The sequence below is a fragment of the Rhinolophus sinicus genome, linkage group LG05 (genome assembly GCF_036562045.2).
Source record: "Rhinolophus sinicus isolate RSC01 linkage group LG05, ASM3656204v1, whole genome shotgun sequence".
Taxonomy (NCBI): Eukaryota; Metazoa; Chordata; class Mammalia; order Chiroptera; family Rhinolophidae; genus Rhinolophus; species Rhinolophus sinicus.
In genome coordinates this window covers 63,071,690-63,096,840 of record NC_133755.1, presented here as the reverse complement: position 1 = coordinate 63,096,840, position 25,151 = coordinate 63,071,690, and the positions used below count along the sequence as shown (strand labels likewise).

Genomic DNA, 25,151 nt, shown 5'->3' with positions numbered 1-25,151 from the left:
CCACTTCACCTGTTGAGCTTTATCACGCGCAAGAATCACTGAGTCCAGATTGGTCTCATGAAAAATTCAATGATGACTGCTCAGAAGCAATCAAAACCTCATTGGAAAAGACAGTTCAGGAATGTCTGCTGAAAAAAATAAGACTCACAGCCACACTCTGCCTTAATGATATTCACTCTAAACAATAAAGTACAAAAATAGAAGACAAAGTATATACCACCTACAATTGGTGGGGGGGATGGTTGGGTGGGGTTGTCGGAGTCTGCCAAAGGTACTGAGAAGGGGGAGCAGAGGACCCTCTTACCTGCCCTTGTTTCCAGCACTCCCTAAACACGTTCCAGTTGCTCTTGTTGTTGGGATCTTGCAAGCACAGCAAACGATTATCACACAGCCAATAGTGAGGAGTGTCAAAGCCCAGAATGCTGGGCTTGATCGTCAGTCCTTGAGGCCTCTTAGATAAATCAGAGGAAGTCTTATTTTGTACCAAAGAGGCAAAGATGTCATCAAGGATTTTTGGTGTATTCTTGAGTCCATTTTCTGTCTGAATTTAAGGAAGAACACAAGTCTTAAATATGTCGTTCCCTACCATCAAAACCTCATTCCTATAATGGTAGGATGAGTACACACTGCATATCCAGCAGAGACCTTCCCCCACTTGACATCACAACTCATAGAAGTGGGTACAGGAGAAGACATAACAGGAGAAAATGGCCCAGCCCAGTACTACAACCCTGTGAAGCCCACCTGCCAATGACACGGCCTTCTGTACCAATGAAGGAAAGCCTAGGATTCACTCCCTCTTTCTACTTTTCGTTTCAATTTCTCTAGTCTCTTGCTGTTCTGCCTATACTCATCTTTACTCGGCCGGGTACAAACATAAAACAAATGCATACCTTTCCTGTAGAGGAATTCAAGAGATTTCGGAGGAAACCAGAATTGTTGTTGCTTACAGGTGTCAAAATTGTGCTGTTGAAAGTATGGAGGACTGTGCTGGATTTGCTCAAAGGGGGGAGGGGTGGAAGGCATTTGATTTCATTCTTTAAAATTGGCATCATTGGTTGTTTTTCTAAAAAAAACCAAAAATATCCAGATGGAAAAGCATTCTGAACGGCAAATCCCCTACTAGTCTTCATTTAACAGAATTAATTTGGAACTTGGTTTCATTTATTACAACCAAAACTTAAGATGATAAATACTAATGACATTGATTTAGACAAGGATTTCCAACTGGTATGAATATAACAAGTATCTAACATTCAAGGCACTACTATGATAAATGGTATTTTTTAAACTTCCATTTTCTATTTGTTTGTTCCTGGTATATAAAATACAATTGAGTTTTGTAAATTAACACTGTAACTAACAACGTTGATAGACATGTTTATTAAATATAGCCTCTTTCAGATTTTACACATGTATAATCAGATTGTCTACAAATATCAACAGATTTATCTCTTTCTTTCCAATCCTACTATCTTGTTTGTTTGTCTGTTTTAATGCAATAGCTGGGGCTTCTAGTACAATGTTAATAGTGATAGCAGGTATGCTTGTCTTTTTCCTGAAGATAGGAAAACAATAAATAAAATACTCAACCAATTCAAAAAATTAAATCATTATTTATGATGTTTTATTGTAGAAACTATCAGTTTTATTGTAGAAACTCATTATATTAAGGATATTCCCTTCTGTTCCTAATTTAAGAGTTTTTTTAAAAAATCATGAACAAGTATTGAATTTTACTTTTTTCCTGTGTCTCGTCATATGATTTTTCTCCTACTTTTTTAACGTTTAACTACACCTGCATTTCTGAAGCCCTTGTTCACGCTGTATAACTCCTTTATTTATAGTGTTGAATTTTATTCACTGAAATTTTGTTTAAGACCTTTGCATGAAAGAAACTGACCTGCAATTTTTCTTTAACATAGCCAGAAAGCAGAATGATGTAAATTTTAATCTAATTACCTGATTCTAAAGGCCATGTTCTTTATACTATCATCAAGCATCCTGAGACAACAGCACAGATGAAAAAAATAAAACTGAAGCCAGAACATTCCAATGTAGACAAAATAGGAACTGTATATTGAGTAAGGATAAAAAACAAACAAACAAAAATCTCAATCTCAATCTTATGTAGAGTTCTCCTCACTGGTGCTTCCTTTTGAAAACACCTGCATTTGCGTCAGGTCTCAGGGCGACTACAGAGAACCCCTTTCCTTGTACACGACTTCTAACCACTGTTCTCACAGCAACTGAAGTTGCCAAGCCCCTCTCCAAATGAACTCAAGTTCCCAAGAAGCCACAGGAAAGCAGGAAATGCTCACCCTTGTTCTCTTTGTTGACATTCCCGCTGGTCAGGTCTGCCAGCCAGTTTAAAGGAGATGTGCTGGCTGGACAGGCTGGCTTTAGGCTGCTGGCCGGCTTGGAGGCAGCTCCGCCACCCACAGCCACTGGCTCCAACACCGAGGGGTTCTGCTGGAGCACGGAGCCAAGAGTCGGTTTTTCTCCAGCTAAGGAAGTCTGAGTGCAATAGGAAATTTTACATAAGCTGCAAAATTATATTTCCCCTTTCTTACCCTCTCCCCTTACCTTCCATCTCACACTCACACATATCCTTAACACTCCATCTACCATCTTGCTTTAAAATGACCAGTTTGTGCCTCTCTCTCCTAGGAACTCATCCCAGTATCCTGAACAGGCACTTAAAACAGGGTTGCTGAATGAATAAATGAAGCAGGGTAGAAAAGGTACGCTGTGATTTCAGAAGCAAACTGGATATAGAGAAAAGAAAATGCTCCTGATTTAACACAGTGGAATGGGCTTTAAAATGTGATGAACATCTCTTAAAAGAAGTCAAATAAACTTAAAAAAAACTAGAAAGAGCATACCACTTATGTTTCTGTTATTTGAAAAACTGCCTTGGTCATGCCTGACCAATGCGCTACACACATGAAGCTGAAGTAGAATAATATTGTATGTCAACCATAAGAAAATATACACATTTTCTTACATATATAAGGTGGAGTATGGCATAAGGAAGATGGTCAATGGTATTATAACAGTTATGTAAGATGTCAGAGGGGTACTAGCTTGGGGACGGGAGTTATCACTTTGTGAGGGGCGTAAATGTCTAATTAGTCTGTTGCTCTGGACACCTGAAACTAATAAAAAAGAAAAAACTGCCCTGACAACTCCGCTGGTCAGTATATGCACACATTAAGAAGGAAAGAACAGTCAAATTCCTGTGTGGTTCCAGCCCTCCCTGCACATATGATGTAATTCTATGATGCTCAATTATCAGTATTGTTCACTATTCCTCTAGTATTGATGAGGTAGCCGAAGCACACAAAAATCAGTTCATCTGAGTCAAAGTTATACAACTAGAAAGTAGCAGGAAAAAGACTCAAATTCAGTTCTGACAACTCTTCTACCCATACTGCCTTTGACATCACAGCTTTATATAAGCATGAAAAAATTACTCGTTATTAAACACAACGTGGAATAAGGATTACTGGGGTGAGGGAGAAAGGGGGACAATGGACGGTAGACGGGACAGTGGAGATGAAAGGGGACGCCTCCAGGAAGAGCACCAAGGAAATGTACATTTTTTTTTTACGTTGACTGATGGGTACATAAAGATTCATTTCAATATTATTTCCTTTAATTCTTCATATACGTTATAGGTAAATTCTACTTAGTAACTGAAAAAATTTTAAAGCTTATCTGAGTCTTAACTCTGCAAAAAATGAGCAGTTTTTAAAAACCCATACAAATTCGACAACAACAGGTTAGGTAGACTATAATATAATAGAAAAGGTTTTTGCTTTTCCAAGAAACAAAAATTAAAAACCTACTACAAGAGGCTAAAGGTGAGGTCCATAAAAGTAATGTGAAAAGTGAGAATGGGTCTATGAAGTGTAACATGAAATGTATGAATTCTCCTTCTACTGACCACTGTCCCCATGTTCCTTTCAAATATAGTACAGAAACCCTTGGGTTATTTGAAAGCAAACAGACAACAGTAAAAATCTAAGCATGGTAAATCTAAGCATAAACAGTAATACCTGTTTCATGTCTTCCTTTGAGGCCGGCTTTGAAAACAGTTTGAATTGCCTGTTTGAACAGGGACAATTTGCCTTGATTCCCCATTTCGCTCTTACAGAATGAACAATGTCTCCAACATCATACAGGGCTAAAAAAAGAAAAGGGCAGAGGAAACATCCGAACACCGATATTAGGTATTTTCAAGCTCCACATTACAAAGCAGAAAGTGACACTGCAAACAGGATTACTATTATTAGCAGCAGCATCTTACACTTCCTCATTTTCATCCACCTTTTCATGTCTAAGAAAAGGCACTATTTTCTTTCCTTCCACAAAAGTATTTACAAGACCTTAATCAAAAAGTTTTAGAGGCATTATCTCATACACTTCCGGAAAATTCATGGTACACACGAAAATAAAGTTAGCAAGTAATTAATTACACTATACAAAGTAAAGCCAAATTAGCAGCTCCTTTGAGCTAACCAGAACAAGGGGAAAAGAAAATCATTGCATCACATGAAATACCTTTTCCAGGAATGATCTGTGTAGGCATCAGGTTCTCTGGTTCATGTATCTGACTCTTCACACATCGTATCCAAGAGAAAGTCTTGTAGGCAGCACCTGCAAATAACTGATTTGTAGGAACTGTATTTCCTAATATTTTAGAAATCCATCACCTACAAATCAATGAAAGGCTTAATTGAAGTGTGTAAGGAGCCAGGTGTAGAATCAAGTCAGTTCTCACCCTGTTGGCAATTTTTCTTCTTCATCCGGTAGCAATCCACGCACACTCCAAACCCACAGCGAGGACACACCCAGTGCAGGTTGAAGATGGTGGTGTCACACACATCACACATTTCTCGAACACCTCTGACAGCTCGCTTCCAAGCAACCTGTCCTAGAAAAATCAATAAATCACTTAGTCTTGGGGAGGAGAAGGCTTCTGAAGCAAAATGTGTAGGTGCTAGGGAATTGATGTTATTCCTCCCTCTGACGAGTTCCCATTAACTCTGTTCAACTTCCAGAGCCCATCTCAAATCCATCCCGTCCTCAGGCCTCTTCACACTCTAACCAGCCGGACGCAGTTTTACCCCATCTAGGAGAATAAACTCCACACCAGCAGAATCCCTGCTCAGGCTGTGTGCCCCACTCCCCCACCTCTCCCACCCCACAAAAGGAGCTCTGCACATTACTGGTGTGCAGTTATTAAGTACCACTGAATAAATCAACGAAAAGAGTAGCAGTGGTTCCTCTGGAGTTCAGACACAGGTACCACACAGGGCTTCTTCACCTTTGGAGTCATGAGTCCCTTTGAGAATCTGAAGGCAGCATGGACCATGCTTTCTCCAAAGGAAAAATAAAACTGACTCAGATACACACACCTAACATTCGGTGTAGAACAGCAGGTTATTCACAGATGCTCTGAACCCACTCTGACTGCCCAATAAAAACCTCATGGCGCTTAGGGAACTGGGAGGGAGCAGCACATTAACGTAGTGGGGCCACAATAGTCCGTGGCTGGTTCCTTCACGGGCCAGAGTTAGAAACACGATTCTGTTGGTGCCAGGAGTGATGCGGGCATCCAGGACTGACTCACACTCACCAAATATCAGATTAAGGATAATCCAGACTTTACAAAGTAGCATTTTCCAGTGCAGGGGCCAAACCCTGATAACTGGAGAGAACAGCCTTCCATACTGGGCAGGACATATAACTGCCCCCAACCCCCAACTGGTATGCAGAAATGCCACATCAGGCGACCAGATGAGGTATCAGAAAGCTTCAAGGAGTATGTGCAGAGGGAGCAATTTTCCTGGGTCACAGGAAAGCCCAATGTCTGCTGATCAGAACACTCTTTTTAACCTATCTCTCTCTTGAACAAGACTGGATCAATACTGCCACATTCTTGTTCTATGGAGTACATTTTTGTCCCAATCTAGTCTGTGGTCAACTCATTCATTCTTCAGACTGACCACAATGCAAATGACCAATTTCAGTTTGCACGGAATTAATCCAACTGCTGAGTGAACCTCTGCCGTTTCATTATAATGCAATAGCTCACTGCACAATACACAGAGCTTTAGGCATTTTGCAAATGAGATTTTAGGAACTTCCCCTTGGTCACCTGGATTAGACTGTTTTCTTAGAGGACATTCTTAGATTTCTTAGTCACTATCTAATGATTATTTGTTATTGAAAAGACAGAATAAATGTATAAAGGTTGAGATCTGTTTCCTAATTTCAGGATGAGAGGGTAACCCCTCTGGGAACACCTTGTGGTAGCATCTTTCAATATCACTCAAAGTGAGTTCCTCTCTCTAACTGACCAGTTAGAGGAAATAAAAAGGAACAGAGTAATCAAAAAGGCAAGGAGAAAAGGTTAATCACATTTACATCTTCAAGGACAGTTTCTTAATTATGCCTATTTTTGTATGACAAAAAAAGTACATTCTTCAGATGACCCACCTTTAGCAAAGAAAAAAGCATCAGTTGTTTAAAACAGCCCTGCTGATTCAGGAATGAAGCTATCAATATATCCCAAAGAACTGTTTCTACATTTCAATCATTTACATACCCTGAGACCACTTAGTTAAGAATTTTTCTGTAAATCTATTACTTTTACTTAAATGTTTATGATAAAGAAACATTGTATCTCTACCGAAAATAGAAAACCAGTATCACTTGTCCTAAATAGATTACAGGAAAAACTTCAGTAAGATTTTTCACCTTATTAGAGTCTATGCTACTTCAACAGTATGGTGTGATTCTAAAGCTGCCCTTCTCTTCAGCACGACTTTGGCTGCCCCAAGAGCTCACAATCCCATTTCTCCACTAGCTCTGAATTCCTGTTCCAGGGAATATACTCCAGTTCCTATTGCTTGGACTCTGAGATGTAACAGTATCCCTACCTACCCAATAAGATGTCACAGTATCCCTACCTATCCAATAAAATGTCATAGTATCCCTACCTATCCAATAAATTGTTATTGTGCTTAAGCTAGCTTCAGTTAATTTTTGGTACCTACAACCAAAATTCTTAAGACTGGTATGTGTGGTTGCTTGTATTGAAACATTCTTCACCTATGCAAAGTCTGAAAAGATCCACTAGAGGAATGGAAAAGCTTCACTTTTAACTTTTAACCACTTGGGAAAGAAAAAAATGATGGAAGAAAATGCAAGACTTAAAAGGTAGATGCCCCTTGGTGCTTCTGGTTGGCTATCTCACTCTCACAGAGGCACATGAACAGATAAAGTGTGCGATCCTCCCAGACGTCATACCTTGAGATGTCATGGAGGAGCTCTGGTTCTCATGTGTCACCCACACTGATCCCTATGGCTCAGAGCTGCCAGATCAGTGTGAGAGTGGAGGACAGCTGCACGCACCCAGCTGGAACCTCCAACTACTTCCTTAAAACCTTGACTCTAACAGAATCATTTTCTTCTGAGCTTGTTCCCATTCTTATGCCTGGGACCCAGCCACCTCAGATTCTGATTGAACTTTTGTCTTAAAATAAACCACCCCGAGGCCTCACTGCCTCTTGGTGAGCCCACACTGCTATCAGGCTGTGCAAACTCCACCACCACCTTGTTTTACTTTTCTTAACAAAAAAGGAGTTCTACTCTTTTGGTAATTGCTCCAAAATAAATCACAGATAAGTAACTGACTCTGAGGAAACCAATATGTAGGATCTGTTACAAAAGGAACACTGCAACTTCATTACACCAAAGTCACCTAAACTTCAGGGTGAAAACGAAACCCATGCAATTAGGACTTAGGTATCATTTAGGAACAAAAATCAAGTTGGACTCAAAAATCCTACCCCCTAAGAGATGCTCTTACTGTGTGGCTCAATAGTTGACATAGCTTCCTTTTCAGAAATCACCATTTGACAGAAGTGGTCTCCAATGTTGGCCAGGATATACTTTGCTGTGTCCAAATCAGTCCCCACAATGTTTTTGGTTAAAGGCAACCACAAGCCAATTGCTTCACTGTCATACTTGTTTGGTGTTAAGAAGCCTTCCACCCGCAACACGCCATGTTTGTTGAATTGTAACCTAGAGGAAGTGGAGGGGAAAAAAGTGTTATGCATACACACAAAATTAATTTACAACTTATAGTTACTATTTAAACCAATAAATTCCTTCCTAGTTCTCTATAATCTCCAAGGCTAATTATAGCCAATTGTTATTTGGCAAGGTCAGTAGAAAGACTAAAAAAACTTTCCAAAAATCAGGGAGTGGGGAGGTGGGTTTGCACTGGAACCAAGATCTAATCATACTGCCTCCAGGGACAGTTGTTGAACCACCAGACTTGGGGGTTAATACCAAGGACAATCACAAGTCACTGCAGAAGTAAAATGACGACAAACAGAAGGTGATAAATAATCTGATCAGATCTGAATACAACTACAGCTCCAAGAATAATGCTCGGCAACGGAAGACTAACCCTGGACAGTCACTGAAGCCAAGACCACGGAGCTCCATAAGGTATACAGCACCCATGATTCCTATCTGCAGAGTACAGTGCAAGCTTCTGGAATGAGAGGCTGTGTTAAGATGGGCCTCAGTACCTAAACAGGTGGAGTAAAAGGCAGAATACTTTCTCAGTATTCTCTTTTAATATTTTCGATACTTGCATGTTTTTTCTAAGCTATGTATTAGTTTTTATTTTAAACACAACATTATATGTCAATCTAGTTGGGGACATAGAAGTAGACCTAAAACACACAGTGAAAAAGGATATAATAGGTATAACAATCATTAAATTTTACAGGAGCCAGAGGAGGAAATGCTGACTATGAGGGTTGTGGGGCTAATACAAAGATTTCACGGTAGAGATAGTAATTAAGCTTGACCTTGCAAAAAAAGGAGACACTAGGTAAGAGAAAGTATGGCAAGGAAACATTTCATACAAAAGCAGGAAAAACGCAGGAACCTTGATTTCTTCTCTAGTCACTGAGCAGTTACTGAAACTGAGCCTCTGAGACACATATAAGTTGCATTTTAGAAAAACCACTTGTTCAGAAAAGCGTAGAATAAAGTGGAGAGACACTGAGAGTTGCATAACAGATGCAAATTTATTTTAAGCAGTCCAAAAGAGAGATGAAAAATTTTAATTGCTAGCCTAAATTAGAGAGAATAGTAATACAGAAGTTAATCTGAAAGCCATTTCCAAGGGGGAGATGTCGAACAGGGTCAGGCAGCTGAGCTTTACCAGTGGGGCCTTACCCCTCCCTATTTCATCTGCAGGGGAATTTAATGAGAAACACACTTGAAGAGGAAGCCTCAATCTTCACTCTAAACATGGGGGTGGGGCAGGGGAGCTCTGTATTTTAAACTATTATATTCTTTTTAACAAAGAAGTGAGTTTGTTCTAGTTTCTACTAGACTAGCTTCTACTACTCAACATTAAGCAAAGGCACTCTCCCCTCCAAAGAGGTCAAAAATGGGAAAACATCTAAGTCATAAAATCAGATTTCTAGAGTTACAAAATAGAGGTTAAAAAAAAGCTCTAATTAACACTCAAAAGAAAGAAAAACATATCCCCTCCTTAAAATGACTCTATGACTTAACCTCAAACCAAATAATCTCTCGTGCAGTCCATTTATACACTTCATAGCAGAGGAGCCATAATGACATGAAATCAAGCCTGTAACAGGAATACATAGATCTGTACAAAGTATACCCATTTTGTGCTTTCTTCAAAATATACACAAGTACCTACAGAAGCAGATATACCTTAACACACTTACCTATGTAGTAAAAAAAAAAAAAAAAAAAAAAAAAAATTCTCCAGCGAGGAAACAGAATGGAGCTATCCTTTATTGAGAACTTATGCTGGGCCAGGTATTATTCAGACTATATATTAATATATGTGTATATTAACATGTTAGTAGTTATCACGGCTCTAAATGTTACACGCACAATTTATCATGGTGCTTTTGCACTTTACTCAGGAATGAATAGGGCAAACTACTATTTAAAAAACTCTAGTTCATAACTAGGCCTGAATCTGAAAGTTACCAGCACAAGTATAATTAATTATCTAAAATACCTATACATTTAACTCAGTTCATCAGTAATCATTAATCTTGATAAAACTAAAGGGGAGAAGGAAATACCTAGAAATTAAAGTCAATACTTCTGTTTATAATTAGGACTAGTGAAATCTGAAAGTATCTAAATTTCTGAGAAAGTAAATCACATCTGAAGTGCCTTTGTAACCAGAACAACATCGCTCATGTATGTATTAAAAAAATAAGATGCAGCTACCATTCTTCACTCAGGATCAAGAATTTAAAGAAAATTAATTTGGCTTATAAAAAACACACAGATTAAAAATAAAAGTTTTTGTCTATAAAATTGGAAAACAATGTTTACAAAGATATGCCTCTCCTTGCTGGCCAAGGTACATAGAGACAGGACTGCTCAAACGTACCAGTGGGCACAGAGGCAGGCACAACTCTGTTGCAGGGCAACATGGCAGAACAAGTGTATCAAAGTCTTAACACACACACACACACCTTCTGGCCCGGTACTGCCACTCTCAGTACTCCTTCCAAAGTAAATAATCAGAGATGTGGACAAGGAGACGATTATTGCTACATTGTTTTCAGTGGCAAAAAATACAAAATAGTCTTAACACCAAGAAGGGAACTGGTTAAGTGATTATCAAACAATGTTAGGTGTTTACATAGTTATTCAAAAGTATTTGCAGAAAAAAGTTAACATGATCAAGTGGTTTCTACTATGTATTGGGAAAGTAAGATTCAATACGTATGTACAAGCATACCTTGGAGATATTGAAGGTTCCATTCCAGATTACCACAATAAAGCGAATATCGCAATAAAGCAAGTCACACGAATTTTTTGTTTTTCTGGTGCATATAAAAGTTATGATTATATTATGCTGTAGTATACTAAGTGTGCAATAGCATTTTATCTAAAAAAAAAATGTACATACCTTAATTAAAAAATACTTTACTGCTAAAAAATGCTAACCATCATCTGAGCCTGTTGGAAAATGCTAACCATCATCTGAGCCTTGCTCAACGTGGGGTTGCCACAAACCTTCAATTTGTAAAAAAAATGCATTATCTGCGAAACACAATGAGGTATGCCTGAACAATACATCAAATAGGTATGCTTAAACATATTTTATGACCATATAAATATTAAAATGCACTGAAAAGTTAAAATTAGTTATTGTGGTTTTCCAGAACCTTCAGTATTTTTCTGTTTGTTACTTTCAGAAACAGAAGTTTCTATTTTTAAGCTTCTCTGCTTTAAAAAAAAATTTAAAGGGGAGAACATGAAGGAAATAATAAGCAATCAGGTCTAGCTTCCCAAATTAGAGATTAAAAATAGTATCTGTACTCTTTGTAGTTCTAGATTTCCTGTTGATAGAAGACGTGGGGGGCAAGTATGCTAAAAGGCCCAGGTTATCTGAGCTTTTCTCCAAATGCCTCCTCACCTCCTAAAGTGAAAAAAGCGACAAAATACAGGTGAGTCCTTCTGCTGCTCCTTGTCCTTTCGGAGACTGTCCAGACGACATTCCCGGCACTTGGGCAGCTGCGCGACGATGTTCACGCAGGAGTCATCCTGCACGAAGGCCTCACCACTCTGCTGCAGCTTCTTGAGTTTGGCTGGGTCTGTCAAAACTGACTTCCGGGCTGGAGCTAGGGAAACAAAAGATTAAGGAAATGGGACCTCAAACATTTAAAAATCACATCAACATGTGACTGAATTCTACTCAAAAGGCCAATTTTCCCAAAGGCAGAATTCAATTACTGGTTCAATTCTCATTTCTAAAAATGGTTTAATAGAAGACAACAATTATAACAATTGGAAAAGGTTCACTCTATAAAATAATTCTCATTTGGTGAATCCATTTGGCAACTTAAAACCCCCAATTCAACAACCAGACTCACAATTCCAAGTATTGTATACGTCTAGTCACAAACCTAGATGACAGACATATTTTGGGAAGATTTTTCCAAGTCAGATACTTAATTCAAACTCATCAGCAATGCACAGGTTCACCCCAACAAACAGAAGACTGTATGGAAGTCAATCCTGTCACTTTTCACATTAAAAAAAAAAAAAAGACTGGTTTAAGGTGTGTTCTCTGCGAAAGCTAACCACTGTAATTAACAAAAGCAAAAAACAAAAAACAAAAAAAACCCAAAGAGCTCGCCTACATAGGCCCCTTGGTCTATAAAATAAGAGCTATCTTCTAAATGCTTCCAAGAGATGTCACTTGCCCTTAACATTTCTTCAATTATTTCCTTTGCACATATATATGTTCCATGCAGGACTAAGAGCACTGGCTAAAGACAGCATTATAGTCTAAGCAATGCATGTCTGAAGTTTTTACTTGTAATGGAGCCAGAGAGTTGGAAAGGAAAGGATAACATGGTTTCTAAAGAAAAAGAGAAAAAAAGTGGAGATGTAACAGGAGAGAAAAATCACTGTGTCAACCTGAATAACACAGAAAGGAAATCCATTTGTAAGTCAAGAGCCTTAAGGAATACTTCATATAAAACCGACAGAAAAGACCTATTTTCAGGGTCAAGGGAGATGAGAAGAGGGAAGTAAGTTCTTAGGCAAACAAACAAATGAAAAATAACAAACAAACAAACAAAAAAACCCCAGAAACAACTTCTGGGGAACCAGTCAAGAGATGGGTGAGAGAGACTAGTAGTCTTGGAGGAAACTGAAAGTTCTCAAGCCAACGAACGCTTTAAATAAAATAAGCATCTTTAATAATTACCTTAGAGGTGATCTAATCTTACCTCTCTTAAAACAGGACTAGAGCAAACTGTAAAATGCTAAATGGATGCTGTCAGGCCTTGACCCCTTAAACATTATTATTCAGTTATAGTAAAAGAGAAGGTAAAGTAAGAAAGAAAATAGAGATCAGTCGTTCAAGGATGGAATTTTAATTACTCAAATATTGAAAAGACACCACCCTTTGAAATGGACCAGGTTTTCACAGACCATGGGCAAAGAGCCCAAAGGGTACTTTATTTATTCTATCCTGGCTCAAAAGAGAAAATATTTAGAAATAAGCAAGTTGAACTATCTAAACCTAGCTCCCTAGTGAGGAGAGCAATAGTTGATCCCCATCAATGATTCTCTCAATTCAGAGCAGAGCCAAGGGGAAAAAGAGCAATGCCAATTTCTGAAGAACCATTCATCTAATAGGAAAAAAGGCAGCTGTCCAATTCCAGCTTGCTTGTTTCCTAGCTCCTAAGCAGAGCAAGGGGACAAGAGAGAGAAACAGTTTCCAGTTGAGCCTTTCCATACCCATACGCAATACAAATGGAAACAACGTTGAGTCTTGGTAGGCTTCTGATCACATGCTCAGTCCTCAGCCAAAAATCCCAGCAGATAGGTCACCAGGATGTGTCTAGGCTTTTCATTTCTCTTAAAATCACTTTAGAAGGGCACAGTTGCACAACATACTAAGTGAGAAAAGGCTTGACTCCTAAGAATTCACTTATGTACCGTACCTATCATGTGCTTATCAATGTAGAATTTTTACTGTTTTTTCACATAATATTAAAATACTTTGCCTCAAAAGTTAGCTGAATAGCTAAATGTGAGGGCTGATGACTCAAAAAGAATAAAGAAATGGAACAGGCATGTGATTATGAATATTCACTTCCTTTGAGGACTTACACAACTCCTGAGAACACTACAATCTTATGCAAAGTAATAGCTGTATCAACTTAAGTCTCAAGAATGAAAAAGGTGGGTTAGAAGTATCACTAGGCAAAGAAAGTTCTTTTTCTATTTCTCCAACTCTGTACCAAAAAGACCCATAGTGAAATCCACCCATCTTGCCCTCTAGTTTCAGAGGTCTGCAGCAAAAGCTAGCATATGGATATATTCATTTGTTACATATCTAAATGAATAGTTTTTAAAAGTTATCAAAATGCACACTAATTTTCCCACACAGATGACAATTGTTTTTAAACTGTAATAGTTCTGAATCTTTGACATATTGAAGCCATTTAGTTCTACAAATTCTAGTAAGAGAGCTTCTGATAACTACCATCATTGGAATGCATCCTCAAACTTAATATTAAGTAAATGAAATACAGCGTACCATTTGCTCTGTAATAATTCAGTTTTAAATTGTGGGTGCAGCAGGACCTCCCCTTTAGCAAACAGACTCTGCAGGGTGTCTCAGCCCTGGCCTTCAAATCTTTAACCAAATGTCCCTTTTAGAGGTGGTGATCTCTGTCTTTTAAAAAATTTTCAGATCTGAACTACCTGTGTGAGCGTAAAGTATCAATAGCCCCTTTCACTTCAACCTGGATGTTACAGAAAGATCAGTGTTAGGCTGAAGATAAAGTAATTACAGGTTACTTCAGATTTTGTTTCAAAATTATTTTCTTACAAAAATTGGCAACAACCGAATTACCCACATAAAAGGACCCAGTTAAGCCATATGGTAAATGCATATAATGGAATCCATCCAGTCTTTAAAACGTTGATAGACACCTATACTAATTCACAGGGTAAAACTGTTGGTATGAACCCGTGACAAAGTTTATCTGTATTTCTATATACATGGAACCAGGTTCAGCAAAATATTAACAGTAATCATTTCTGAGAAGATTATGGGATTTTTACTTTCCTCTTTGAACTTTTCTGATTGCATGGAACTTTTTCTACAGTCGCTTTATTTTTTTCTCATAAGGTAACATGGAGCTATATATGCACCCACTACCATCTCTTACCTTCTATCAATAAAGACATGTAGAAACACTTACCATTCTGGATTTTGTTGTTGCTTCTTGTACAATAGCTTTCACTATCTTTGACTAAAGATTCCTTTAAATTCTGTGACTGGCAACCTAAAGTGGAAGGTTCTACCTTTTTTTCCACACAACTATTAGGGCTATCACTATTGACACCTGCATTCTCTTCCGGCTTATTTGAAAGGACATCAGATGTGGAAGGTGTGTGTTCCAGATGCTTCTGCAGTTCAGGAGTACTGGCAATTTCCAATTCTGCTGTAGGAAAGCATGCCTTAGAAAGTTCAGTCGATGGTTGTGGAAGAGATTCCAATCTGTTTTCCTGATCAGTGTTGGTCTGCAGGTGGGTACAGCTGCCGTTTGGTTCACTCAGGGTTTCCAAGTCTCCAGTTCCAATCTGAGGGGACTTTGAAGAGAGCAACTCTACTTTGCAGACATCTGTTTTTGTTCTCAGTATTTCGGGCTTCATATTTACACAGGAAGAAAGTTCTTCTGGTGAACTCTGCTTATGACATCTGAAAAAGATAACAGGAAAACTAGCAATCTAGGCCTCTTTTATCTCTCCCCAACCTTCCAAAAACATTGTTTGGTTCCCTAAGGCAACCAGAAGAGAAAAGAGAAACTACTTATATGAGAGAATTTAGGATAGGTTTCTATGACCTGGGGTAAAAGTAATCAATGGCGCTGCAAATGTATCTTAAACACTCAGAAAAATAAAACCCTAAATCCCATCTGCATGTTCTCATAAATCCTAAACTATTAATACTTCAAGTTAGTTCTGCTTCTTACAATATAATGAACCTTAGCTTTGCCTCAAAACAAACTGAGTATAATATGGAACCCAAACCACTAGCAGCACAAAACCCTGTCCTGCTGTGAACAACATTTACCCAGCCCCAGCAATGGATAATTTCATTGTTGTTTGATCAGCGATCAGGACTCAGAGCAAATAGAAGAGCCAATCAATTACTTGCTTGTTCACAGAATGATCTGGTAACCCCTCACCCCTCATCTCAACAGGGTATCTTTAAAAGAACATTTTGTTTCTCTGAAATTCATCCTAAAGTTCCTCCCTAGCAAAACACTAAGTCCTTTTTCCTGTTATAATTTCTTTATTTTTCCTGCCTCTAACAAAGGATTTCATTCGTGAGGTGAATTTCTCATTTCAACACTCATATATCTTTGCTTGGGTACCACTGAACTTCTTCCTGGTTCCCTCTTTCTACTCGGAACACTGCTCCCTTTTCCATCTAACTTCTATGGGGTCAACCTCCAACTCTGTCCCAGGGAGCCCACTTTCCTCCCAGTGAACCAATGTGCTCAACATCTCTCCCACCTTTCTGCAGTGGTCTTCCAAACCTACCTTCTACAGCCAGTCTCTCTGACCAACACGTTAAGTCTCTATCAACTGCCTGCACCCCAGCAGCCTTCTCTGTTAACCTATCACTGGATTTCCCTCCTATACCTGGGATCTAGGCTGATGAGAACTATTCACTGTAACTGTGCCTTCCTCTTCTTCACACTCCCATTTGCCTCAGTCTCCCACATACAATCAATCTACTCCCTTTTCCTTGAAAGCAGACATCTATTCTACAACTGTCTGTAGCATTTCAATCGACCGTTTTTCCCATATCAAGTCAAGAAAGCTGTTCTTTCTTTACATCCCCGTCATTTCTGTAACATTTTCTATGTTGTTCTGTATGCCTACTACACTTTTCACCTCTAAGGCACCTGGCCAATTTGAAAACTCAAATGAAAAACTTCCCTGGACAACCTGAAATATAATGATGGCAGGTCATTACACCAAATTTTAGCTATACTAATTATCCACGAAACACTGGTGTAGAAAAGTCTTGCCACCTGAGTAGTGTAAGCTCAGGTAGAAGAACCATGGCTAAAATAGTTTTTCTTATTATAATTAAATATATTTAACAAACAACCAATAACTCACCCTTGAGGAATCTTTGCTCCAAGGTTAGGTGGAGAGTTGGCAGCTTGGGGAGTACTCTGCTGTCTTGGGTCTTTACTAGGTGGGGTTGCTGCAGTACAACCGAGCAGTATATCCTTAAAAACTGTTGTGCGAACAGACTGTACAGGATACATACCGGGAGAGGCCTAAAAGATACCAAACCGACAGATATGAAAAGGAAAGGTCCCTAGTTGGGGAATAACAAAGTTCTAGCAAGATCTGTGTTTATTTGGTTGGTTTAGTACTAAACGAGCACAAAACCTTCACCAAATAAAAAGAACAAGACAGTCGAACAAGTGCTAAATCACAAATTTAAGGACTTAGATCTGAAGGCTGTTAATGAAGTCACTCTAGCTTTTTACAAAACTTGAGTCTTCCTATAAAAGGTCACAAGAGGATCTTTTTTCACCGACCTCTGAATCATTATGCCAGGAAAATGTAGCCCCGTGGAAATTTAATAATGTAATGCACAGAAGTGAGCTTTTAACAGTCTTCAATTGGTGGCAGCTTCCATGCATCTGGTTTAACATGACTCGAGTGCCCAGCACGCACTTACTGTGTAGACTGGCAGGAGACCAGACCACATAGGGCTCTTGTAGGCAGTGGTGCCTACTGCGTACCAATATAAGCCTTTACAGTGCAGTAAAGGTTGAGGACACGGTTCTTGTTCTTATGTGGCTCATCAAGTCACAAAGGTCATCCCATGCTGCAAAAAATGTCAAGTCAGGGCTGTGGGACAAAGCCAAGACACCCGTCCCCTTCCTTCTGCATGTAGTTTTTTATCTTTACAAAACTGTAAGTAACGGACCCACTTCTTCCCACTTTATACTTGCCGCAAAAATCAAGTTCCCACCATGGGAAAAGAAAGAAGAGATTTAACTCAACTCCAGACAACTAGTCTATGGCTAAACCAGGTGAAATCCATTCACCATCTTCACCACCCCTTCATATGCCTTTTCAATCCTATCTCTTTCAGACCACAATAACCTTTACATTTATCTCACCACCAAATCTAAACTTCAAAATTTCTTTACCTTCTAAACTTTGATGTGGAACTTGCCTTAGTAAGTTTGTACAACCTGACAATCCTGATTATACTTGTAGGTAGTCTACACATGAGTCTTTTTCTCAGTCATTTGCTGTGATGGCCTTGAAAAGACTGTGTGGTATACGCTATACGAGTATACTCGTAGAAATATCTAAACAGTGAGAAGAGTTTACTTAATCACTGTCAGAGTTTTGGCAGAGCTTCAAAGTACTAAATGATCTGATCGTGTAATATTCTAATTGACTCAATTTTGGTTAAATATTAGTTTAGTGTTCCCCAGAAGGATTTCGTGGGGGAGGTTTTGGCTATTGTAAGAATATCCTTAAAATGATAGTTTCCTAATCCTTAAAATGAGGAAATTACATAAGCTTATTCCTAAAGTCCTTTCCAACTCTATTTTATCATTCTCCGGTAATCGTTCATTAAAAGATTAACCTCCCAAAGTTTAACTGCCAAGTCATTTCAAAATGCTATTCAAGGCTCACTTTTACCAAGTATCTTCCTTCATATCATCTTCCTTATTCGGAATTATGTTCAGGCTTGATGCACTAATGCAAGATTTTTTCTTAAATTATTCTCCTTAGAATAATATACCTAAGGAAATTAGATAAAAAACCTAGGCATAAATTTTTATTCTTACAACATCCATTGAATTGCTCGTGTCAAAAAACCCTCCTTCTCATTTCCCGTATCTGATCAATGAACCAGTACATCCTGCCTCTATTTCTAAACTATTTGTGGAATTTATCCATGCCTTTCCATGCTATGACTACCACCATCTTTTCCCTAGACTACATGTCTCCTAACTGGCCTAACTACCTTCCATTTGAGACTGAACCTTCTACCACTTACCTGAAATTCATTCCACCACAGAGCAATCTTTATAAAATATAAATCAATCAGATTATGGCACTCCACTCACTGCCTACAAGAATTCTATGTGGTCTGGTCTCCACCAATAGCCCCCTAACCGCGCGCGTGCATGTACGCACACACACACAGTGCTCCAACTATACCTTCTTTTCTGGTCTTCAAATGTTCTAAGCTCTTTGTTGCCTGTGCCTTTGTACTATTTGGATAGTTTTCGTGTGGCTGGCTAGTTCCATCTGTTCACCCTCAAATCTACTCAATTGTCACCTCCTCAGAATCTCTGATCACTCTCTCCAAAGCAGTGTCCCACAAGCCACCCCCTTATTCTTTATCATATTTCCGTGTTTATGACTCTCATTGCATTACCACACTGTGAAAGTACCTTTATTTAAATTACTTTTTTATTGTCAATCTTCTCACAATGTAATGTATATCCCTATGGGCAGAGACCCTGCTCATGTCCACTGTTATACCTTATAAAGCCAGATGCTCAACAGATGAGACTGGTGGGATGAATGAGTGCTGTTAGCACTTAATATTTCAAAATAGCTATAAGTACTTCTTATGAGATACCTTAAGAGCCAGGCAGTAACACTCACCAATGTTTTGCACATATTATAAATATTCAATAAATATTTGTTGGAAAGATGGATGAAGGGATAGAGGGAAGGAACGAGATTTTTTTTGTTTGATTTTTGTGGTTGTTGTTGTTGCTATTTTTACAATGGTGACTCACCATACCAAGGAAAAGATTTGGAGAGTAGGGGCAACAACAGCACCGTGGTTAAGAGTATTGGGTTTTGGTATTAGACTTTGGACTGCATCCAGTCTGACACTTCCTGGCACATTATTTAACCTAAGATTCAGTTTCCTCAGTCGTAAAATGAGAGCAATGAAGCATACTTCACAGGGCTGTGCTTTACCATAGCACCCAGCACACAGATCAGTTGTCTCAAAGCAGAAAAACATCATGAAAATGTTCTCAGTTCAGTCACCATGGATTAGAATTAGCATAACTTAGAATGCTTTTCCTTTAAGAAACTGAAGTATATCACCCTACAGCTTTCCTAAGGGTTAGCTCAACAGGGACAGGGCTTCGATTCCAAACCCCATCTTCACGTGCTCACCACTGCACTGGCCTGTGACTTCACAAGGGTCAGAGTTTCTTCTTACCTGAAGAGTTTTCCCTGAAGGTCTTCTATACCAGTCATGGCAATAGTTCCTCCCTGCCAGCAGACGGAGATAATATAATTGAGTGTATGATGGTCTTCTAAAAAGGACACTGCTGGCTGACACTCCTTAGAGCAGACTCTCCCAATTAACCAAGCAACATCCTAACCCTGAGGAACAGTCTGCTAGGCAGAGAAGACCTTCAAGGAACCAGATGCAACTTGCAAACAAGTTTATCTTATACAACAGTATTCATCAAAGCAATTAAGAGTCTTATCTATCTAATCCCAAACTCCTGTCATCCAAAGAGCAGCCTGAAAGTAACTTGTGCCAGTCCAACACATCTGGGAAGTGCAAACACAGTGAGATGTGTGCCAAGTAGGTTACTGTACTCACCTTTCACTCACACATCTAAACAACCTCTCTTTCCCCACTTCTTCTACCTGTCCAGGTCTCTTGAAATCTAGGCTAAACCAGTGTTTCCAAAACTTGCCTAATTACAAGAATCACCCAGAATAAAAAGAGTATTTACTAATATTCAAAATCTACTGTAAAGGAATCAAGGAGGCTACAAAGAGTGTGATTTTTAACTGTTTTTAAAAAGGGTGGGCCTCCATGAATATACAGGTGGGAAAAAAAGACAAGTATTCCAAAATGTAAACAGTGAGAGTCTCTGAGAAGTATAACAACAAGTGATGTTTCTTATCTTTACTATGCTTTTCTGGGTTAACCAAAATATTTTAAATAACTTTTTTTAAACATGAGAAACTTTATTTTTATAATAAGTGCATCTATAATTAAAAAATTTTTTCTAAGACTGCCAACACCCAGGTGAAAATCTACCGTGTCCAACATCTTCTAGAATGAGAAGATGGCTAGTACAGGGCTGAAGAGCTGAAACAGACATTTTCACAACATCAAATTTAGTTTCTCATTTTAGAGCAGCAGTTAAGGCTCAAATAAGTTAAGGGAGAACTTATCTCCCAGCAAAAGTTCAGGCTTTTTCTAAAAGAAAAAAAAAAAAGCTTCTATGGTGCCCAACAATTAGTTTAGTAGTACACAAACCTACTGAGCTGAATACGCTGAGAGAGATAAAAAAAACATGTTCCCTGCTTTTTAACAATGTGAGTCAGGTAGAGGGAATCACATATATATTACCACATTTCACAAGTACCTCCTTGAAGGTTATTGATTTGCTCAATTAACTGTCCTATCACTAATAAATTTGACACTGAAAAACTGTCACCCTCCCCCCTAGGAGGGTCCCACTGACCCCAGTCTCGCCTCACCCCAGGTTGATTCCTCCATGATCCATCAGGATGCCATTTGCTATTCTTTGGCTCCCTCCTCCCCACCACATTATGTGGCTCTCCTTTCATCATACCAACTACTTATACTGCTGCAGTCTCCATGACAGGCAACACCCAATTAACTTCTTCAAACTGGCTTTTATTACCTCTACCCAAGATCGCTAACAATAAACCTGACAGGTTATTATTCTGTTTCTCTTTCAGCTTTTAATACTGTGGCTACCTAGACAATATCCTGTGAGCTTAACTCTAAGATGTAATCACTTGCTTGACATCCTTACTTTATAGTCCTCTCTACAGTAGTTCCCCTTTATCCACTGTTTTACTTTCTGTGATTTCAGTTACCTGTGGTCAAACATGGTCCAAAAATATTAAATGGAAAATTGCAGAAATAAACAATTCATAAATTTTAAATTGTGCACCATTCTGAGAAGTGTAATGAAATCTCGCTCCGTCCTACCCAGGACATGAAGCATTGCTTTGTCCAGTGTAGTCAAGTCGTACATGCTACCCGAATGCTCATCACTTAGTAGTTGGCAAGGTTTGCAGATCTACTGTAGCAATATCGCAGTGTTTGTGTTCAAGCAACCCTCATTTTACTTAATAATGGTCCCAAAGTGTAAGAGTAGTGATGCTGGCAATTTGAATATGCCAAAGAGAAACCATCAACTTTATCATAGGTATGTACGTATAGGGGGAAAAAAAAGTACATACAGGGTTTGATACTATCCGTGGTTTCAGGCATGCACTGGAGGTCTTGGAACATACCCCGTTCCAAGGGGAGGGCTACTATTCAACACAATACTTCACCCTTGTAAAACTTAAGGCAAAAATGAAAGGTAGTAATACTAATTTCCATAACCTCTTCAAGGGCCTACACACTTGAAAGGAAGATAGAGGTATCAGATATCTTGATTTACAAAGTTTTCGGTCAAGTATCAAATTTCCTGTTGCTTATACAAAGGCTTAAGATTCAGGAAAGCCAATCAGCAGTCCCAGCTGCCCAGATTCTTAAGTATTTGAGTAACAGTGCTTGCTTTGGTTCTAGCTGATTTTGTAGCCCAGTATGCCGTGATCCAGAATTCTAGATTCAATTAATTGACCCTGACCCACTCCCATGCCATTTCTCCTTGCTTTGCACCCCCAGACCCTAAGGCTCCCTCTAAAATGCTGCCAACAATCTTAATAATATCAACTTGGTGAATTTTAAAATTCTAAACTACAGCCTGGCACAGTGCACAACAAAGGCGTTTTTTTATAATTATAACATAGGAAACTATCCAAGTTAACACAAGTGCGTGTGGATACCTAAAAGTTGTGAAAAAGTTATTCGTACTGTAATAGGTCCTAAGGATTCAATTCACCTAAAAGAGAAACACTTTTAAGTTTCTTGTTCCAAACCCTATTTCAGAACAGAATTAAATCCAATACTTGAACTCAAACAGTGGCCTTCATTGGAGCCCATACTTTAAGGGGCAGAAATTAGTAATGGCAAACCAACCACTTCCTTAAAAAAAAACCAAGCATATTTGTTTATCCAATTATAAATGACCAAATCTTGTTATATTATTGAGGAGGTGGGAGTCCTATTTCACCACCAAATCTATTCAGAATTCTAAGGTTCCTGCCCTCTTCTCATGACAGGTGTTCTTCTAATTTGATACACACATCTCAATTTACCTTCAAAAACACCTCCATACGGTGAAATTGTCAAATCTATTGAGAACTTTCAGCAAACATCAAAAAACAATTTTTTTCCAACACAAAAATAGTAAACCAGAAACTTATATTATCTCCATCTGCTTGAGTGTAGAAATTATGGCCAAGATCTGGAGCTAGCAAAGAAGAGTAGACAAGACAGCACAGCAGAGCAGAGAAGACAGCTTTACAACCACTAAACAAACTGGCCATGCACTGTTAGAGTTAAGAAAAGCTTTACACAAGACACAAAATAAATCAAGTTACCTCAGAGCAAGATTTTGCTTGTTTGGAAACCAGACTTCCATTATTCTCAGAAGACTTGCGTTTTACAGTTCCCATTCTTGTAGAACTACCTAAAATATTTAAAAATAGTTAAATTGACTTCCCTGGTTCTCTTTATGTGAGGGGAAAGGGGAAAGACAGGAAGGAAAAGAAAAATTTCAGTCAAACAATATATCTTACCACATGTCACAAAGTTATCATGTACAACTTCCACATGAATCAGTGATGGATCAACAATTTTCAGTGCTGGAATCTTAAAAATAAAACAAATATACTGAAAAATTAAAAAGTGCTCTGGAACATACCAGAAATTAGCTCTACTAACATAACAATAGGGTCTGCTCACAAATAATTTCTTTTTAAAACAACTGTGCCATTTCCCTTTCTACTCCAGTATTCTAACATAGTAAAGGTGTTTACCTCCTATAAGATACCATCGTTTCTTTTTATAATTATCTTTTCCTGTCATGTTACATGCAATTATCATCTTTAATTATCATCTTTACCTGCTCACAGTTGACTTGAAGAGTTTTTGATGTTGGGTTTCCATTTACAACGGTTGCGGAAAACCACTGAGTTGATGGGTCCAAGCTATAAATTTTCACTTCAGAGCCAACTAAGTTTTTGTCACCTTAAAAAAAAAAAAAAATACTTAAAGCAATTTGCATTATCCCTCAACAGCACCATCATCCAGGGCAATCTCTTTCTGAGCCTTTTAAAAACGTAGGAGACAAAAGCAAACATCAACAGATATTTCTACAAACAACAGAAAACAGACATTTCTGCCAAACTAGGAGAAAATTTAAACTTTTTATTTTAAAGCTCCATTTTCCTATTGATTTATCTTCTAGTGACAATGTATTTATCCTAGCATTTGTATCAGACCAAGTAGTATCAAAGAAGTCACTGAGATCTAACTCAATGAAGAGTTCCAGAAGACCCAAATTCAGGAATGCCAACAGAACTGCTAAATCTGATAAAACACTTATGATTGTGAAACTGACCAAGAAACTCAATAACAGTAAATTGGAAGCTCAGGATTACCAAATTAATGCTTTATCAATTTTATAAGACCAAAACTCCAAACATAAATTCCATGTCAAAATATAGCTGAACTTTTAAAATACCTACTTTATTTTTATAGTTTTTACATAACCCTTGAATTGTCCAAATGTTAGAGGCTTTAGAATACATTTTATAATAGAGTGCTTTAATCATCTAGTTGCATGGGGAAAAGCAACAAAGGAATTTCCAAAAAATTAGAAATTTCAATGAGCGAACAAGTGAGAAGGGCTAAAACATAGCTTCTTTGTCATTGGTCAACACGAACTATCCACATACCTTGTAAAAGATGGCTTTCATCCAAATGTTTTACAATCAAAGCTTGAAATTCTTTACTGACGTCCTGATTATCCATAAGGGAAAGTCGAAGATTGTTTACATCCTGAGAAATGGAAAATCATTACATTTTAAAGTAACAAATAAGAAGAGTTGTTTAAATTCCAGTGGATATTTCGATTAGTTTAATTGGAGGATTTAAAGTAGTATCAATTAGCCATTTGACGTTGGAGATCATTTCAACTCCAATGAATCGGACAGATGATAATAGGAAACGATCAAATGATCACAGGTATAAGGCAGACTGAAGTGAAGTCACCCAAGCTAAGAGGATGACAAATATTAAGAGTGGCTCAAAGCGTAATTTTAATATGACATAACTTTGGCTATGGGAAACATAACAAACAAACAGACTAATAGGTCAATCCACCTCGAAAACACTGTATCCCAAACACTAGAGATTAGGCAAATCCCAGATCCAAATCTAAGGGGCAAAAGACACATAGAAACAAACAAATCCATACTGTCAACTCATCGAAATTACTGTTTTTAACAAATTATTTCACACAGATTCATTTAATCTAACTAGGATTCCAAACGCAATCTTCTTTACAAATGGTAAATGGGAGGCAGTGGTGACAAAATCTGAATGA

At 38.3% G+C, this 25,151-nt stretch overlaps 1 protein-coding gene across 3 annotated transcripts in view; it reads right to left on the bottom strand.

Moving 5' to 3' along the window:
- Positions 1–25,151, bottom strand: part of KDM3A (lysine demethylase 3A) — a 51,912-nt gene that overhangs the window by 15,495 nt on the left and 11,266 nt on the right. For all 3 annotated transcript variants that reach the window (XM_019749219.2, XM_074332292.1, XM_019749220.2), the window contains exons 5-18: positions 24,502–24,604; positions 23,667–23,791; positions 23,341–23,413; positions 23,143–23,231; positions 16,762–16,925; positions 14,826–15,325; positions 11,516–11,720; positions 7,883–8,097; positions 4,787–4,939; positions 4,567–4,662; positions 4,062–4,189; positions 2,322–2,517; positions 894–1,066; positions 305–541 (exon numbers count right to left, since the gene is read on the bottom strand). In XM_019749219.2, the coding sequence (XP_019604778.2) occupies positions 305–541; positions 894–1,066; positions 2,322–2,517; positions 4,062–4,189; positions 4,567–4,662; positions 4,787–4,939; positions 7,883–8,097; positions 11,516–11,720; positions 14,826–15,325; positions 16,762–16,925; positions 23,143–23,231; positions 23,341–23,413; positions 23,667–23,791; positions 24,502–24,604 (2,457 nt within the window). The remainder of the gene's footprint in view (positions 1–304; positions 542–893; positions 1,067–2,321; positions 2,518–4,061; positions 4,190–4,566; positions 4,663–4,786; positions 4,940–7,882; positions 8,098–11,515; positions 11,721–14,825; positions 15,326–16,761; positions 16,926–23,142; positions 23,232–23,340; positions 23,414–23,666; positions 23,792–24,501; positions 24,605–25,151) is intronic.